Below are 19,741 nucleotides of genomic sequence, written 5' to 3' on the forward strand. Positions count from 1 at the left end.
TGTTTTCCAGTAGTCCCCAGCATTACAGCTATCAGTCTTCAGCTAATTTGATTTACTCCACGTGACATCAAGAAGCAGCTGGACACACACCAGATACTGCAAAGGCTATGGGTCCTGATATCATTTCGTCAATAGTATTAAAGAAAAGTGCTCTAGTATTTGCTTTATCTCTAGCCAAGCTATTCTGGTACAGCAATGACACCAGTATCTCCCTGACAGTGTGGAAAATTACCCAGGTATTTCCTGTACATAAAGCAGCACAGATCCAACCTGGCCAATTATCAGTCCACTCTTGCACATCAATAAAGTGATAGAAAATGTGATCAACAGTGCTACCACGCAGCATTTGCTCAGGTATAATTGTTCAGTGACACAATGCTTGTGTTCCACCAGATCCACTCAACTCCTGATCTCACTTCAGCCTTGATGCAAACATGAACAAAAGAGTCCCGGAGCTGAGAGTGACAACCCTTGACATCAAGACCAACTTGACCAGGTGGTACATGAAGGAGTCCAAGTGAAATGAAAAGTCAATGGGAATCTGGCAGGGGAAATGCACTCTTTGCTGGTTGAGGATCATATCTGGCACAAAGGAAGATAATTATGGTTGGTGGTCAGTCATCTCAGCTCGATAACATCAGTCCTGGAGTTCCTCAGGATAGTGTCCTAAGCCGAAGCATCTTCAGCTTTCTCATCAATGACTTTCCTTTCATTATAATATCCGACGTGGATATTCACTGCACGACATTCATCACCATTTGAGACTCCTCAGTAACTGAAGAAGTCCATGGGTCTGAACAATGTCCAGGTTTGGGCTGACAAGTAACATTCACACCACAGTGACAGGCGATTGTCTTGTTTCAAACAAGAGGGAAGCTGATCATTGCCTCTTGACATTGAGTGGTATTACTATCACTGAAACCCCCATTATCATTATCCTGCGGGTTACCATTGATCAGAAATTGATCTGGACCAACTGTGTGATTCTGACCTTCTGTCTCTCAAAAGCTTGTCCAAGGTATAATATGTCAGGAGTGAGACGGAATGCACTTGCTTGGATGAATGCAGTTCCAGCAATACTTCCTCGACAAGAAATTTGCCATCATCCAGGACAAAGCAGCCTGAAGTGATGTAATTGGGTGGTTTGCTAGGTCACTTCTTAGGGCAGGCAGAGGTCAACCATAATGTTGAATATCTGGAGTCACATGTAGGCCCAGGGCAAGTTAAAAATGGCAGTTTCCTACCCTAAAGGAGTTAGAGAACCAGATGGGTTTTTCCCCAATGATTTCATGATCATCATTCGACTTTTAATTCTGGATTTTGTTTTTCATTGAATTTGAGTATTACCATCAGCTGTGGTAGTCAGGTGTTGTCCAGATTAGGTAGCGAAGTGATGTATTCAGATTTTTCTTTTAACAATTCTACAGCTTTCATGTTTCTTACTGGAACAAGTACACAATTTCTAAGTAAGTTTCAAAACTTGACATAATTTGATTTGACTTGTTCACTGTAGGCTTTCTATCCCAGGCATGTAATACAATTAATTACATATGAATTCTTTGCTCATCTGCTTTCTTTCTCTGGTCTGAATGTCTATTTTAAACATTAGGAAAACTGAATCTACCAAAGTTGGTGAAGCAATTTTTAATGATAAGACTATAGAATTGATTATCTTGCAAACCCATTGTCCATAATTTTCATTATTTCCTTTGATTTTTATTTTTTGTTCTTTCCCAGGCGTAATCTCCTCAGTTATTTTCTGAGATGAGGAGTGGAATGTGAAGGGTAGGTTTTTGGGGGAATGGTATTCTTTAGACTTGGTTGGAGACAGAATGTCTTGCCTTCCCTGGCTCCACATCCCTTTCAATGTGACTGTTTTGAGCACTTCCAAGACTTGAAAGTAAGGCCCAGAAAATCTTGCTCTAGTTACGGCATCATAATTTTTTTAAGTGATTCTAAGACCAAAGGTTCCCCCTGCCACCATTTGCATTTATAGAGTCATAGTGATGTACAGCACAGAAACAGACCCTTCGATCCAACCCGTCCATGCCAACTAGATATCCCAACCCAATGTAGTCCCAACTGCCAGCACCCGGCCCATAACCCTCCAAACCCTTCCTATTCATATACCCATCCAAATGCCTCTTAAATGTTGCAATTGTACCAGCCTCCACCACATCCTCTGGCAGCTCATTCCATACACATACCACCCTCTGCGTGAAAAAATTGCCCCTTAGGTCTCTTTGATATCTTTCCCCTCTCACCCTAAACCTATGCCCTCTAGTTCTGGACAGATGTGTAACTGACTGATGATTCACTCTTAACCAACTTTTGCTGCATCCCAAAGATTCCTAATACTCTGAATTGTTTAACTTTAGTGTTATTTTCATGGTCCTATATTATGGTCCAATATTATATATTGCTCAATATTATCCATAATAGCTTCAAATTGTACCAATCTTATTTCGATATGAAGTAGAGTATTCCTAAAAAAAACCTATTGAATCTGTTGATATGTTAGAAGACGCATTTATACTGACCTCTTTGTCTTTAATTAATCTCCAAGAATTTGCTTAGTGAATTCAAAATATGATAGACAATTAATTCCACAAAAGTGTGTCAATCATCCCTACAGATTGCAATGCTGTAAGGAACTTACAGGATTAATTTATGTAATTACCCTCAGCTCGATTTTGCCAGAGAAACCACCAACTTAAGTTATTTAAATATCCTCCACACATTATATTTTCAGGTGAAGTCGCTTGGGTCTTTTGGGGGGAGATGTTCTTGTATTTCCAGCCATGTGTGCTATTTATTGACAGTCAAGCCCTGTTCTATCTTGAAGTCTCTAACCAAATTCTCTGCATTTTGCAATAGCCTTGGCCTCTGGGTGAGACCGGTTCTGTATCGAATAATAATTCCAAAGTCCGACTGCCCCTTGCAAAAGTAAAATGCTCAGGTTGCTGGAGTTAACTGAAATTAAAAAACAAAAGTTCAAGGAATGCTCGGTCTTTCCATCTCCAATTCTGGCTTATTCTACACGGATCCCAACTGAAATTCTATCCTTCATGTTTATAATACATTATTACAGATATTTTCAAGCTATTCAAGACTCCTTATACTGGTGTTTTCACTGCAATTTCATGTACAGTCACATGCACGGTGTTCATCTGTCTCCAGAGACACCAATATGTATGGTACTTCAAAAAAAAGTATGTTCTTTCTGTTAGGTATCAAGTATCACAAGCTTCAATAACTCATGTCTACCAAAAGTCTTCTGAATCCTTCTATCCTTTCACTTGCTGCCAACCCCATCCATTTGTCCAATCTCGCCTCTGTGCTCACAAACTCCAAGCGACCTTTCCTTTAACGATTTTCTTGAGATAAAGAATCTGCTTTGTCTCTTCACCTTTCCGCCTGAATGAATTTCAAACTCAGCAAGATGTCCAGATCTCCCTCCAGGTCAGCTCTGCACTGTACTCATCTGCTCTGGGCCCTCCTCATCACCCAGCAATGAGCCATTTTAGTATTAAATTCTTCCTCATTAGTTGATCAAATGTATTGTTGGAATAAAGCCATGAGAATATGCAAAGCCAAAGGATAGAATTATCATTTTGCAGCAATGTATATTAGATTAGTACAAATCTGTATTCTGTATAAAAGGATAAACTTAGAATTACAAAGCATTAAATATAAAATGTTTATTCAAATCCCAGTGTGATTTATTTGTGATTAGCTAAAATCAAATTACTAACCAAAAGAATAACAAGTTTGTGATTTAATAAGGTGTAACAAATGTTTTAGCACCTCCCACACGATTAAAATAGTCACATAATTATAATAATTATTGCTCACAACTTGTGAGGAGGATTATATTCTTATTGCAACAGCTAGCAATTAAGAACAAGTACTAATTAAATGTAGCAATATAATAAAACATTACAATTATACAAATCCAATTGCAAAGCAAATCATTTCAAACAAGAATAACAGATCTGTCAGTAATTGTGGTTTGTATTAAGGATTGCTCTGTTTTTAGGAGCTATATTTACATTGTTGCCTATTCAGCATGGCATATCCATGAATAATTGGTATTATTTTGTCAACTTTATGTATCAAATAGGAACTTAAATTGTAGGAAGATGAAGTACTTCAGGTTAATTCACTAAAGTACTGCTTCACACAGTAAAGGTTAGACTCAAACTGTAATAGATGAGTTAGTCGTAGTTGAAAAATAAATATGTTGATTAAAAATTTCACTCGGTCTTGGCTTAGTAGTCATAGTCTCACCTATTAGATAGAAAGCTGTGACTTTAAAATCCACTCCAGGGATTAATTCACAAAATCTAAACTCTCACTTCACCTCAATTTTAATGTATGGTATCCTGTGGGTGCTGTTCTTTTGAACTCCAATGTTAAACTGAGGCTGTAACTACTTGATCAGAGTGATACAAAAGATCCTCTATCAATCTTCTGGCAATTTTTATGCCTCAACCTATTGTCACCAAAGTGTGTTAATTGATCATTTTCTCATTGTTGTGAGTGAGCCACTTTTCTGTTTCCACATTGACTGCAGCATTTGGTTATATTAGAGTAGCAGTTATACTGGAAAATCTGAGTTGGCACAGCAAAGCACATTTGGATTTCTGGTACAAATGCAGCTTCTTTATTTTGTAGAGAAGGTGAGGGTGAGACAACCTGATTGATATCAATCTTTGGACCAAATCCAGTTTTAAAAAATATCTTCTGGTCATTAATCGAGTGCTGTTTGTGGGACCTTGCTGTATAATTTAGCTCCTGCATTGCAACAGCAATAGCACTTGAAAAGTGGTTAACTGGTTGTAAAGAAGGGTGAGACCTCTGGAGATTATGAAAGCCACTAGACAGATGTACTCTTTCTCCTTTTCTATACTTTGCTACTGACATGTTAGTGGTGGTTGACAGGGGTCTCTGTGGAAACCAGAGTCAAAAGACAAAAAGACATTGTAGCATAGGATAGGAGATTAAAAAGTTATATTAGATGAGGTTGCTGAGGGATTTAAAGAAAAGTGCTCGGAATTTAAATTTGGCTTTTTGGAAAGGCAAATCAGGGTAGAACTTATACACTTAATGGCAAGGTCCTGGGAAGTGTTGCTGAACAAAGAAACTTTGGAGTGCAAGTTCATAGCTCCTTGAAAGTAGAGTCACAGGTAGATAGGATAGCGAAAAAGGCATTTGGTTTGGTATGCTTTCCTTTATTGGTCAGAGCATTGGGTATGGGAAGAAGGGCTCATGCCCGAAACATCGACTCTCCTGCTCCTTGGATGTTGCCTGACCTGCTGCACTTTTCCAGCAACACATTTTCAGCTCTGATCTCCAGCATCTGCAGTCCTCACTTTCTCCTATGGGATAAAAGCAAACTACTGCGGATGCTGGAATCTGAAACCAAAAGAGAAAATGCTGGAAAATCTCAGGTCTGGCAGCATGTGTAAGGAGAGAAAAGAGCTGATGTTTTGAGTCTAAATGACCCTTTGTCAAAGCTGGGAGTTGGGAGATCATGTTGCAGCTGTACAGGACATTAATTAGGCCACTTTTGGAATATTATGTACACTCCTAGTCTCCCACCTATTGGAAGGATGTTGTGAAACTTGAAAGGGTTCAGAAAAGATTTATAAGGATGTTGCCAGAGTTGGAAGGTTTGAGCTATAGGGAGCAGTTGAATATGCTGAGGCTGTTTTTTCCTGGAGTGTCGTAGGCTGAGGGGTGACCTTGTAGAGGTTTATTAAATCATGAGGGACATGGATAGGGTACATAAACAAGGCCTTTTCCCAGGCGTGAGAGAGTCTGCAACTAGAGGACAGGTGTTTAGAGTGAGAAGGGAAAGATTAAAAAGGGTGGTACATGTATGGAATGAGCTGCCAGGGGAAAAGATGGAGGTTGGTACCTATCCAGGTGCCTTTCAAATGCTGTATTTGTATATGAATAGAAAGAGTTTAGAGGGATATGGGCCAAGTGCTGGCAATTAGGACTAGATTAGGTTGGGATATCTGGTTAGCATGGATGAGTTGGACCGAAGGGTCTATTTCCATGCTGTACATCTCTGTGACTCTCTGACCTTTTGGTGCAGTATGGGGAGGCAGGGTGCCAGTGGAGGTTGATCAAGATAAGACCACAGTGATTTGATTTAGATTTGAGAATTAATGTCACCTAGGTACAGTAACATTTTGTTTTGCATGCTGGACAAGCAGATCATAACATACAAAGACCATCGGGTGATAGAATAGGGCGAGGAATACAAAGTTATGCCTGCAAAGAAGGTGCACAAAAAAGTGGGATCAATATTAGATTTGATTTTTGAGGGGTCCATTCAGAAGTCTAATAACAACGGGGAAGAAGCTGTTCTTGAACCAGTTGGTGAGTATGTTTAAGCTTTTATATCATCTGCCTGATGGATGAGGTTGGAAGAGATTATAACTGGGATGGGAGGGGCCTATGATATTGGTTGCCTTTCTGTAGATGGAATCAATGGTTGGGAAGTTGGCTTGCATGATGGTCTGAGCTGCGTTCACAACTTTCTGTAGTTTCTTATGATCCTAGGTAGAGCAGTTGCCGTACTAAGCTGTGATACATTCAGATAGAATGCTTTCTATCATGCATTTGTAAAAGTTGTTGAGGGTTCTTATGGACGTGCAATGGGTCAGAGATATTTAGTGCAGGGTTAGATAAATATGATAGAAATTTGCTGTTTGTATACAATGATGTTCTACAATTTGGTGACAGCATTAATGGAGAAGTTTTGGGCTCAAGAAAGAATGGATAAGGATCTCAGCAACAGTAGTAGTGCCAGGAAGCTTTAAAACAAGTAATGTTGCAACAGCAAAAGTTTATTTATGTATCTCACTTTTATTAACTTAAATTTTTATGACAGAAAATTGAATTTCTAATGATACTGCTCCTGGAACATATCTTGTTTTACAGAAAATATTGAAATTTTGTTCTTCCACATAGACACAGGGAAATGGATTATCATCATTAGTATGTAAATCAGGCACGTTCCCACTGAATGCTAAACAAAGTCACTGTTTATTGTGCAGAGGTTTAATGAATGGAAGGGGTATCATTACCAGGAGCTGAGAATAGGCACTGCTCTTTATTGCTAATGATTATAATCATGTATCTCTTCGACATCTGTGTTCTGATTGTAAAAAAGAGTTCTTTATAACACTCGTGAGGAATAGACTAGTGTTAACTAGAATTTCTCTTTTCCTGTTTGCCCAAACTTTTATTAAGAAAAGATTCAAATAGTGTTTCAGCCATGAATATGAAAATACAAGTAAATGTTCTGAAATCCCAGCTGATTATATTTGATGATTCTGGGAAATTTAATGAATAAGTTGTGTGGGTGGAGTCTAGTCTATGTTGATGTAGAATGAACAAGTGCTGTGGAAAGAGCACTTTGGGGGTGTGCAATAGTCTTCACCAATTCCATGTTTTCTTAGATTTCTAACATGGAAATAAATTTTGTGTACATCAGATTAATATTAAATATACCAAACCTCCAATTGTTTCACAAGGGCATTAGCCTTAATTAACAGTGATATCAATCATGCTTGATGATTTTATTATAATGTAAGGCAGACAGCAATATTTTGTGGCTGCACATGTGCAGTTAAACACGGAATTCAGGGAAATGTCCTAGTTGTTGTGGTCTTTCAGAAACATCAAGATAATGGAACCTTAGTGAGAGACTGCATCGAAACACATGAAAAGCCATGAAATTGCAATACTTACATAATAGTTACCCAGTAAATACGCCTGAAAATTTTAAGGCCTGTCACATCTAGTCTAAGTAAATGTTTAGCACCATGATAAATCTTGACTATCACTAAACAATTTCTTGAACGCTGAAAATTAAATTTACAAATGTGAAGTCTCATTCCTTAAGGTTTTAATTGTTATTCTATATAATTATTGTAATATAGTTAGCACCTCTTAAAAATTGCATATATAATTGTTTTAATTTTGTTTCTTTTCTCACTTTCCCAACTATTTTTCTTTATTTTACTCTTTGTGTATAATTTGTCATCGAAATTAATGTTCTACTTTACAGTTCCTGGTGACACATTTTTAGGTCTCAGTAAGGATTCTTCAGTCTAGTTGGTTAAAGAGCATACATAAATTCTTACCCTGCTCACACTGAGCAGCTCCCTGCTCCCCTGCAAAATTCACGACATTGATTTTGTCTGTTAATTACACCAATGTACAGTACAGCATACAAAAGTGCACTTAAGTCTGTGGCTAAGTGCAGCGAATATCTGGCACTCTTTACTTGTTGTTGATCTCAAAGTCATGATCAGCATCTTTCAGTGCAGATGACTGCTACCGAAAAATTAAATGCTGCATTTCCATTAAACACTGCTTCAGAAATGGTTTATGATTAGATTTCCTACAGTGTGGAAACAGGCCCTTCAGCCCAACTAGTCCACACCAACTCTCTGTGGAGTAACCCACCCAGACCCATTCTCCATATTTACCCCTGACTAATGCACCTATGGGCAACTTTTAGCATGACCAATTCACCTAACCTCCACATCTCTGGGTGCTCCAGTTTCCGCCCAAAGGAACCCCATTTAGGGAGAACGGCAAACTCTACACAGGCAATCGCCCGAGGCTGGAACCGAACCCAGGTCCCTAGCATTGAGAGGCAACAGTGCTAACCACTGAGCCACTGTGCCACTTGGAGGTGCTATTATTGGACTGGGGTGTACAAAATTGAGAATCACATAACACCAGGTTATAGTCCAACAGGGTTATCCGAAAGCTAGTGCTTCCAAATAAACCTGTTAGACTGTATCGTGGTGTCGTGTGATTTTTAACTTCCTTCAGGAATGGCTGTGAAAAGCTACAGCAAGGCATAAGTAAGCTAGTGCAATGGATAAGTAGTGTATGTATTATAAAATGATGTGAAATATTAATGTTTATAAGATTGTGAAAAGAACATCCAAGCTAATTAGTAAGATTGTAGATGGTGTAAAGAGGAAAGGGATCTTGATGTGAATCAGCTTGCAGCTGGAAATTGTGGGCAGTTTGAATGTCAACATGGGAAGGGTATGCATAGATTCATAGAAACCCTACAGAGAGAGGCCATTTGACCCATCAACTCTGCACCAACCCTCCAAAAGATATTCCACCCAATCCCCTTAATCCCAGGTTTACCATGGTTAATCCACCCAGCCTGCATATGGACTCTACCGGGCAATTTATCAAGGCCAACCCACCTAATCGGAATATTTTTGGACTGTGGGAGGAAACCAGAGCATCCAGCAGAAACCCAAGTAGACCTGGGGAGAACATGCAAACTCCATACTGATACCTGGGTCCCTGGTGCTGTGAAGCAGCAATACTAACCACTGTGCCACCATGCTGCCTGGGGATGCAATTGAGGAGATTCAGTTGACCATTATTGGGGATAACTGTTTATAGATGTGGAATGTTAAGGGAGTGGGAGGAGAAGAGGGTGAGCGTGGAGTGGAGATAGGGGAAAAATAAGTTATGTAAAGCTGAAGAAACCAAATAGGTGGTTTAAAAACCTTAAAGGCTAAGCAATGTACAAAGTGGAAAGTAGTTGGTTGGTTGACAAGGTGGTATGTGTGGCATCCATCTATGGTACATTAAACATGGAAAGCAGCCATAATTGCTCATGCAAAACTAACAGGTACACACTGTTGTGATAGAATGTGAAAGTTTCAAAAGGGTCATTACAACAAGAAACAGATATTACAACTGAGACCGTTATCATAAATTGGTGCAATTGCACACCCTGACCAGGGGGTGGCAATGCTACATACACTGCTGCATATATCTGTACAGTGTACATACAGTATACTGCAAACAGAATGTGTCTCAGTATGTCCCCTTTTAGAAAGGTACTTCTTCTTTCAACATAGATTCTCCTTTCCAATATACAGTTATTAATCATCAATTTAAAACACGTTACTACGCTAAAGCAAGGTGTGTTTCCATCCTCTCACCAGACCTGGCAGTAATGAACCTTTCTTTACTTTCCAAAATGAAAAATGGTCTTTGACAGAATTTGACATCCTAAGCCTTTTTCCCTATGCATTTTCTTTCCTAGTCATACCTTGCACCCCAGCTTCTTGTTTTCTCCAGACCTCCCATTTCCCCATTCATGTTCAATTAGCCATCTCCTCCTTTCTCCTGTACCTCTCTTCGCTCTCCCTTGCCTCTTACTTCCTTTGTCTCTATTCTCCCTCCTTTCCTCTTCACACATCTCTTCCATACTTGCCCTCAATATTGCAATTGCTCTTCATGTATTAATTGATCATTAAAAGAAAAAATAATGAAAGGTTAGAGAACATTTATCTATGGAGTGAAGAGTTTGAATGCTAAATTTTGAAACCATTATTGAAACAGATGTCACATGGATGGAGCACAATTTTAACTGATTATGAGGATGGGTTTTGAAAGAGTTAAAATCTTATATCTTTTTTAGAAAATGTAGAATTATTTAGTTGACTTAAAAAGGAGATTATGGTATGGTGTGTGAATGCACTGTACAGTGAGATTAAACTAGGTGTCAAACCTACAGGTAATTCTGATAAACTCCTTCGCACTATTGACTTTGAGTATTTCCAGTATTTTTGATTTTTATACAAGTGTAGACTTGATAGGTAACTGACCTGTGTGTAATTCTCTGTTTCTACTATGTTTAGTATAGTTTAAGAAGAATGCTTTTAAAAATTGATACTTTTCTAAACAGATCTTTTGTAAATTATTAAATGTATGTCCAAATCATTTTCAATGTTTGTTTTCTTTTTAATTGCTGCAAAATAACCTCAGGGAAGAATTGTCACCAAGTAAGGCTTTTCTGCAGATATAAATTTTAATTTCAGTTTCAACCAACCAATCAAAATTCTGCAAAAAATAAAAAACTTAATGTGATGTTTATTTTGCAGCTTCAAGTAAAACTGGAGATTTTACAGAGTCTCGCACTCAGTAGTGGCAGTTGAACAGACACCGCAGTCACACCGCATTGCTACAGGATACGTGTAGTATGGATCTATCCCAGCCCGACAATTGGGTAGTTTCACTGTGATGAACCTGGTTTCATTATAGGTACAGACCCGATGGTGTGCTTCAATGTATGGAGGATCAAGAACTGGTTTCTATGAGCAAAAGCAGAGAACAATATTTAGAAAATAATTTCGGGAACAGCAAGTAGAACCATTTGCTGTCTGCGTGCATATGTTCAAAACAAAGTGAAACAATCAGTAATACTGTAATTGTAACCCTAACACTGTTCAACCTATTTTTATTTTTACTGGATTCAACTTCATCACCATAAGGTGTTAAAAGTTTTACTGATACACTAGAAGTACATTTTCCAATGTTAGTGAACACCAGATGAGTTGCTCTATTATCAGGTAACATCAATATGAACCTATAATGTGGTAGAAACTATTCAGCGCACACTAGCCTCAGATTGTTCTTCCACCAACTCCTTTTCTCAGTGACAAAGTCCTTGTGACATCAACACAATGGCTGGTGCTTACTGTCAAAAGCTCAGTCATAATGGGCTGAAGTTCCCACACATCCTTTTTACAGCCCCTTCAGGATGGATGATGTATGATCTCTATGGCCTCACAGCTCCAAGGATGATTCTACCTGTTCTGTTTAAATCCCTGATTCTTGCCCATTGCCCACTTGTAGTTCTGGTATGTTACTTATTTGATAGCATTTATTGCAATGTTTTGTCACCATCTGTGTTTAATAGAACTACTCTTTATAATGTACTACTTAGTCATCAGGAAGGTGTAAATGTGGAGCCAGTTTTTGTGGGTACTGTGGTTAACTTATGACATGCTCAATTTCAGAACTGGCTGAAAAGTTGCTGAAGCCTTGATTCATGAATTGTATTTCCTCCATGACCACATAAGGGAGGCTGTGTGTTGGAGAAGTTGCAAATAAATCTGTTGTCTGCTTCTGTAGTCCTCCTATTCAATGTCTTAACCTCAATCCATCAAGAGGAATAATTCATAATGATGAGGTAAGCCTTTCAGCTGAGAACACACCAAGCCATCCCTACATTTTCCCAAGGCCTGGAGAATTTGGTATGTAATCAAAGTTCCATTTGTCTGGCTCATACCTAATAATTGACAATGAGTTCGACAATGAGCCTGCAGATTCCAGGCGTCCACACTGACATCTTAGCTCTTGTGCAGCATTTGACGATTCCCAAATAACCAAGATGTCCTCTTAACGTAAAGCTGGGTTTGACCCATCATTCCTCATACATTTAAATGTCATCAATAATGATATTATCAATTCCTGTGTTCAGAATGCACTTTCATAGTCATACCATTGGGTCTTTGATGTGGGCCAATTGTTGGTGCAATATGGCATTCCTCAGCCCTCATTTGTTCTTGTCAAATTTGGCTGGATCATTTGTGACCTGCTGGCCATTATGCTGCTTGGACCAGGTTGACTTCTTAGATGAAGTCTGCATCACAATTGGTTAGGCTGTCATACCATTATTCTGGACAGTTCATCTACCAATGTCTGCATCTAAATTGTTTCATTCGCAAATCTCATGAGGTAAAGCCAAACTCTTTGTACTCTTGGAGACATTCTTGTAAATTCCTTCTTGTCCAGTTGATGATCCAAATTTTGTGATCCATTTCAATGACCACCTTCGGACCAAGAATGTAGTGAACAGAAATGGATGGATTCCTTGGAGAATTTGTACATATTATTAAATATGAGACTTTCAGCTGGTGGACATTTTCAGACTTCACATATTCTCTGATCATGCTCTTCAACTGTTTCCCATAGATCAACATAACATCCATGCAGCATATAAATCCCCAACAATCTCATGATGTCTGATATTGCTCAATGGAAAATCTCTGGTGCAGATGCAATACCAAATGGTAATTAACTGAAACGATATCTTCCAAAAGGTATTATAAATGTGATAAGTATTCCTGATTGCTCATCCAATAGTGCTCACAAAATCAGCTATATGCTTCGCATTTTGTGAAAACTCAGCTCTTAGAGTTTTTGGCTAGACTGTTATAACCGTGACCATAGGGTGAATTTCTATTGCTACTAATGTGTTGAGTTGAATACAAACATAAACAATATCACTAGGCTTAGGTATGATAAACCTGTCTCAGGATCACTTTGTTAGTTCTGCGCCCAGGAAAATGATTCCAATTTGTGACACCTCAATAAGTTGGTTCTCAACTGGTTTCATGAAGCAATGTAGTATATTCCAGGGTTTATAAAGGATTTAGCATCTTCACTTAGTGTAACATTGCATTAGGTTTTAAATCAGTCAAACCTTTTATTCAATTCATATTCAAAGCAACTTTTTTTAGATTCTGTTTGCTTAACCTTTTGAATGAAATTGACTTTGATATGTAACCTTCCACTCGGGAGAGAGAATTCTTGGTTGTAAGGTACATACAGGTTTTCTACTGCCTTGACACAGGCGAGTTCCTTGCAGCCCATCTTTAAAATTAGGATCAATGCCCCTTCAGCATAAAGTTGAGTTTCTATTGGCTATAAGCATCGTGTATCAATCAAGGGTCACTAACCAATAAAATTGCTTTGTGTCTAAATTGAAATTCATATGATGCATAAATATTTGATTGTCAAAATCAAAAGATTCTCCCCTAGGATAATATTGCTTTAATATTCTACTGATGGCTGTTTTGCTTCATTTCTCTTTGTGTGGGAAATTCTCTGGTATTTTACTTTTCTGTGGCCGTCTCCTGCTTCAGCACATTACTGATTCACTTTTAAAAACAGCGTTCGGTAATTAAGGAAGGACACCCTTTGCGTTTGTGAGCTTTCTTTGCTCTACAGTGTTGGCACAGTTCTTTAATGTCTGGTGTCTGTCCTAACTGCTTCATTGGCTGATCGGGTGTGCCTTTTGTGGCTTTGTAGTTTAAGAAATGAATAGATTCCATAGTTCTCCTGTGCCTTGGTTTTATCTTATTTTCTTAGGATTGAACAGCTTTAGTTCCACATGTCGGCTTCATTCACCAACTGAATGGTTTTCCCTAGAGCTCGATCTTCTTTTGACTTTAATAAATCTGAAAAGCTCATCAGTAATGCCAACAACGATCCAGTCTTTTATTACTTTAATAGCATGAGAGACAAGATTAGTGTTGGCATTACTGCATCTGTCCATTAGCCTGTCGATATTTGATAAAATTATCCATGGACTTTGCACAGTTTTACTTTAATCTTGCCCTTGCAAGAATTTTATTGATTCTGAGGTTGAAATAATTGTCCGAGGATTTAGTGTCTCTTGAAATTTATCTGGTATTTAATTTACCACTTGGCAAGCAATAGCAGTGTCTGCTGTACACCCAGTTGCATACAAAAGTATATGTACTTGTTCAGCTTCTGTCTTAAAGTCATGTTTTGAAGCTGTTCCGTACAACAAGAATTGTTTTCTCCGAGATCTTCAATTTTATGTTCCATTTGGCCTATTTCTGAAATAGAGCAAATCTTAGCAGGACCTATACACTTAATGGTAAGGTCCGAGGGAGTGTTACTGGACAAAGAGACCTTGGAGTACAGGTTCATAGCTCCTTGAAAGTAGAGTCGCAGGTAGATAGGATAGTGAAGAAGATGTTTGATATGCTTTCCTTTATTGGTCAGAGTATTGAGTACATGAGTTGGGAGTCATGTTGCGGCTATACAGGACATTGGTTAGGCCACTTTTGGAATACTGCATGCAATACTGGTCTCCATCCTATTGGAAAGATGTTGTGAAACTTGAAAGGGTTCAGAAAATATTTACAAGGATGTTGCCAGGTTTGGAGGATTTGTGCTATAAGGAAAGGTAGAACAGGCTGGAGCTGTTTTCCCTGGAGCACTAGAGACTGAGGGGTGACCTTATAGAGGTTTACAAAATTATGAGGGGCATGGATAGGATAAGTGGACAAAGTCTTTTCCCTGGTGTGGGGGATCCAGAACTAGAGGGCATAGCTTTAGAGTGAGAGGGTAAAGAGATCTAAGGGGCAACATTTTTACATAGAGGGTGGTACGTGTATGGAATGAGCTACCAGAAGAAGTGGTGGAGGCTAGTACAATTGCAACATTTAAAAGGCATCTGGACGGATATATGAATAGGAAGGGTTTGGAGGGTTATGGGCCAGGTGCTGGCATGTGGGACTAGATTGGTTTGGGATATCTGGTCGTTGGACCGAGGAGTCTGTTTCCATGCCACACATCTCTATGACTCTGACTCTAAGTCTTTCTAACAATATTGTTTCTGATGTTATAGCTTCCTAATGTGAATAAGTAATTCATCTACTTTTTGGTTGTAATAATGCTGTTCCTTCTCAGGTTTTCTTTGTACTGAAAAGTTTTCCCAGTCTTTGTGGCTGTGATGAAGGTTTTTCTGATAGTCTGATACTCACTCTCTTTCTTGTCATCTCACTAAGTTCTGGGCAAGTGTGTCCACTGGGACTTGCTATTTTTTCCCCTTTTCCCCCCCACACACAGTAGTAGTGCTTATCATTCCAGCACCCATCTTGTGTATGAGTAGTTGCAAGACACAGTGAAAACACCAAGTATAAATAACTTTATTACTGCTGCACCACCAGGAAAGTCACCCATGTGGACAAGCAAAGCACAGAACGAGCAAAGCTTATGTGAAATCAAAGGTGATGGGGAGGGCAGGGACTAAATCAAAATAGAATTGGAGGAGGAAATAAAACACTCCACCTGCTGCAGTGCCCAGCTCTCCCTAAAGAGGTTGAGAGTATGGGTGGGCACTTCATGCTCCTTTTCCAGGGGCACCCCAGCCTGAACATAATCATGGAAGTGGAGCAGTCATAATGACCCCCTACCCGCCCCGCTGCCTGGACTTGGTAATGGCCAGGCCCAGGAGCAGACCCATAAGGAGGTCAAACACTGAAACTTTCTCAAGCCACCACCAATTAAGGCCATCAAGTAGTCAATAAATGGCCTCTTAAGGGCTTCAGTTCACCACCTCCCAATTACCTGCCTTCCCAGAGGGTGATAAAGTAGCTATCTTTCTGCTGAGAAGCCAGGGCAACCAGCAACTAAAGAATAAGCCTTCCCCAGATTATGGGGTGATGATTCAGTCTATAACAAACACACATTTTAGTTTGTTAATTCTCATAGGGGAAAATAAAATCAATAAAACCTGGTATAATACAGCATACCCATGCACATCAAATGATTGTTTATGACCAAGAAAGATATCAATCTCACCTTGCATGTGGTTCTTTCATTTGCTTGACTGTATGAGGGAGGAATATTTTCAATTCACTCAAACTGAGCAATTGGAGGCATCAGTGCAGGCAAGGGAGTGGACTAGAGGCCATCCCTTGTGCTTCCTTTGAAGTTCTCTCGCCCCACTCCAGCTATTAGTCATCACCGAAAATAGCCACCCAACATTTTATTTAAAAAATATCAAAATATCATCCCCAAAACTGTACACCATACACAGACAAGGTCTCACGTAAATCCTATACAACCACAGAGGCCTTCCTTGCTCTTGTCTTCCAATACCCCATAATTTGCCTTCCCAATTGTTAGATGCACTTACCTGTTAACTTTCTGTGTAAGCCCAGCCAATTTCCTCTCCACACTGATATTCACTAGTCTCTCTAAATTATTTTTTTAGTAGGGAATAATCTTTTAGGAGATTATTTTTGGTGATTCTGATTAGGAAAGTAATAGTGTTGCTTAGTTGAACTAAGTGGGTTTTTATTAATCATTGGTGACCTGGGAAGTATTAAACTATGCTGCAAACTATGATAATAATTGTGACACATTAGAGAACAGGTGTTGAAAGCTGTAATAATATTACCAGTGATCAATTGCTGAAAGGCTCATTTTAAATTTCATTGCAACATTTATGAAAAATGCCTCACATCTTTTCTTATAAGATTTGAATGACTTCTGACACCATTGATGTAGATTTAAATGTTAAATATTCAGTTGATATTATTTTAATATTTTAAAAAGCTACCTATCTCTAGATTTTAGAAATTGTGATTTCACATCAAAGACAGTAAAACTGAATAAGTAAAACTTTTCTGTACTTTGTTCTCCAGCAGTGTACATCAAATAGAATTCAGGAGGAAAATGATACAATCAGGATTCCTGGCTCACCTCCCAGGTTTCACATCGTCCCCAGCAAGCATCCGTGTTGATTCGCAATCCTTTACATCCTGGTTTCTTAGCCAGGAATGTGAACTCTCTTACAGCACAGCCAATGAATGTCCGCACGCTGATATTGGAGGCTGGAAGCACATTGTCATAAACAACCAGCAACTGCAGAATAAGACTCCCCCAGATTATGTGGTGATGATTCAGTCTGAAACAAACACATATTTTAATTCTAATAATAGACTAAAATAAGTAAACTATAGTATCATGCAATACTCTCGTGTATAGCCAATGATCCTTTATGATCAAAAAGGTGTATGACTCTATGATATCAATCATGTCTTTCTGGAGGTTCTCAAATCAAGGTAATATTGCCTCACTTGTAATCCAGAACCCAAGCTAATGTTCAAGGTATGTGTTTGAATCTTGCTATGGTAAATGGTTATATTCTGAATTCAATAAATATCTGGAATGAAAACTTGTCTAATGCCAACCATGTATCCCTATCATCATAAAAAGACCATCTGGTTCACTAATGTCTTTTAGGGAAGAAAATCTGGCATCTTTTCCTTGGCCTGATCTATAGGTGACTTCAGAGACACAAATGTGGCTGATTCTGGGCAATTTCCACAACTTGCAACTGAATTAAAAATGCCACATTAATATTAGTGGTTTAACGTGAATTATGTAATTTACACTAAAAAATTGTACCTAAGAAAAATGAATATAGCACAACTATATTTAATTTGCACAGTTTTATATTCCTGAATTGAAAAGTAACACAAAGGCCTAGAAACAATCAACTGTCACACCAAATCCAATGGACAAGATGATTGGTAGGACACAACCTTGAAAGAAGAAGCATTTCATCTTGCAGCCTTTCCTCACACAGCAGAACGAATTGCCTCCTTTGAAATTTTGTTTGGTTAAAATAGATCTGAGAAAACAGTTTACAAACTGTATAGTTCAGGTTGTGATCACTCCGGCTCCAAACCTGGAGAGGGCTGTAAATAAACATTGCTTCTATAATTTGCATACACATTGAACTTCATGCTGGTTTCCAGCAAGTACAGTGGACCCCAACTGATACGTTTTGTGGTGCAGTCCTAGCTTGGAATGATTGTCTTATGCTGTACTCTATACATTTTTCTTCCTCACCACTTTTCAGTAAACTGGGCACAAAATGTATACTAGCACTTCAACACAGTAATCAGAGAGGTGCTGGAATACAAATACATTAGCCCTGATTTCGGTGGGGGTGGGAAAGCCACACTTTGCAGTGTGCTTGTACCCTTTCACACCTACACTCCACATCTGCATGATTTCAATACTGTTTGCCTTGCTGCTAGTGCTGATGAGCTCTTCCCCATGCTGCCAATCAGCTCTACACATAGTATGTGGCATCAAAAGTGTTGCTTGCAGAGGGCAGCCTCTGCATTTTGAAAGGCAAACTATCTTAAGGGAAATATGGAGGTAATTAAAACACTGAAATCCAGACAGAAATGACAGATTTAGTCATTTCAGTGGACAGCAAGAAAAAACATGGACCCACTGTATGCCATGAGACCCTCGAGGATTACCCTTAGAAGGGAGTAGAAACGAGTGGTGAGGAAGGTTAACTCCAGAATCTGGAAGTTAGGGCCCAGCAGCTATGTTGCAAGAGGTCTGATGATCTCAAACAAGTGGTCAATGTCACTGAATGTATCTTCACATGATAGCTCTTACCCACTGGACAACAAAGTCTTGCACTGCTCAGTACACCACATCCCCAATGCTAACCTCTCTGCAGTACCTGACACACTTCCACATCCATCAAAGTTTCACCTGTACATCCAGCAATGTCGTTTAGTGTATCTGTTACTCCCGATGCAGTCTCCTCTATATCGGGGAGACTGGATGCCTTTTTGCAGAGCGCCTTAGGGAACATCTCTGGGACGCCCGTACCAATCAACTCCACCACCCCGTGGCCCAACATTTCAACTCCCCCTCCCACTCTGCCGAGGACATGCAGGTCCTGGGCCTTCTCCACCGCCACTCCCTTACTACCCGACGCCTGGAGGAAGAATGTCTCATCTTCCACCTCAGAACACTTCAACCCCAGGGGCATCAATGTGGACTTCACCAGTTTCCTCATTTCCCCTCTCATCACCTTATCCCAGCTCCAAACTTCCAGCTCAGCACCATCCTCATGATTTGTCCTACCTGCCAATCTTCCTTCCCAACGATCCGCTCCACCCTCCTCTCTGACCTATCACCTTCATCCCCAACCCCATTCAACTATTGTACCCTTTGCTACCTTCTCCCAAGCACCACCCCCACCCCCCCACCCATTTATCTCTCCACCCTGGAGGCTCCCTGCCTTCATTCCTGATGAAGGGTCTTTTGCCCGAAATGTCAATTTTCCTGACCCTCAGATGCTGCCTGACCTGCTGTGCTTTTCCAGCACCACACTAATCTAGACTCCGATTTCCAGCATCTGCAGTCCTCGCTTTTGCCTACTCAGACACACGTCTAATATCCAAATACCACACCTTAATTACCCCACACCAATCACTTCTCCATTCTTCTATACGTCAGCTAT

At 39.4% G+C, this 19,741-nt stretch overlaps 1 protein-coding gene across 1 annotated transcript in view; it reads right to left on the minus strand.

The window, feature by feature from the left end:
• Positions 1 to 10,976: 10,976 nt before the first annotated feature.
• Positions 10,977 to 19,741, minus strand: part of gphb5 (glycoprotein hormone subunit beta 5) — a 36,938-nt gene continuing 28,173 nt past the window's right edge. Inside the window, exons 3-4 of the mRNA XM_060828989.1 lie at positions 17,164 to 17,368; positions 10,977 to 11,165 (exon numbers count right to left, since the gene is read on the minus strand). Coding sequence (XP_060684972.1) covers positions 10,977 to 11,165; positions 17,164 to 17,368 — 394 coding nt within the window. The remainder of the gene's footprint in view (positions 11,166 to 17,163; positions 17,369 to 19,741) is intronic.

This window comes from Hemiscyllium ocellatum, chromosome 8 (genome assembly GCF_020745735.1).
Source record: "Hemiscyllium ocellatum isolate sHemOce1 chromosome 8, sHemOce1.pat.X.cur, whole genome shotgun sequence".
In the NCBI taxonomy this organism is placed as follows: Eukaryota; Metazoa; Chordata; class Chondrichthyes; order Orectolobiformes; family Hemiscylliidae; genus Hemiscyllium; species Hemiscyllium ocellatum.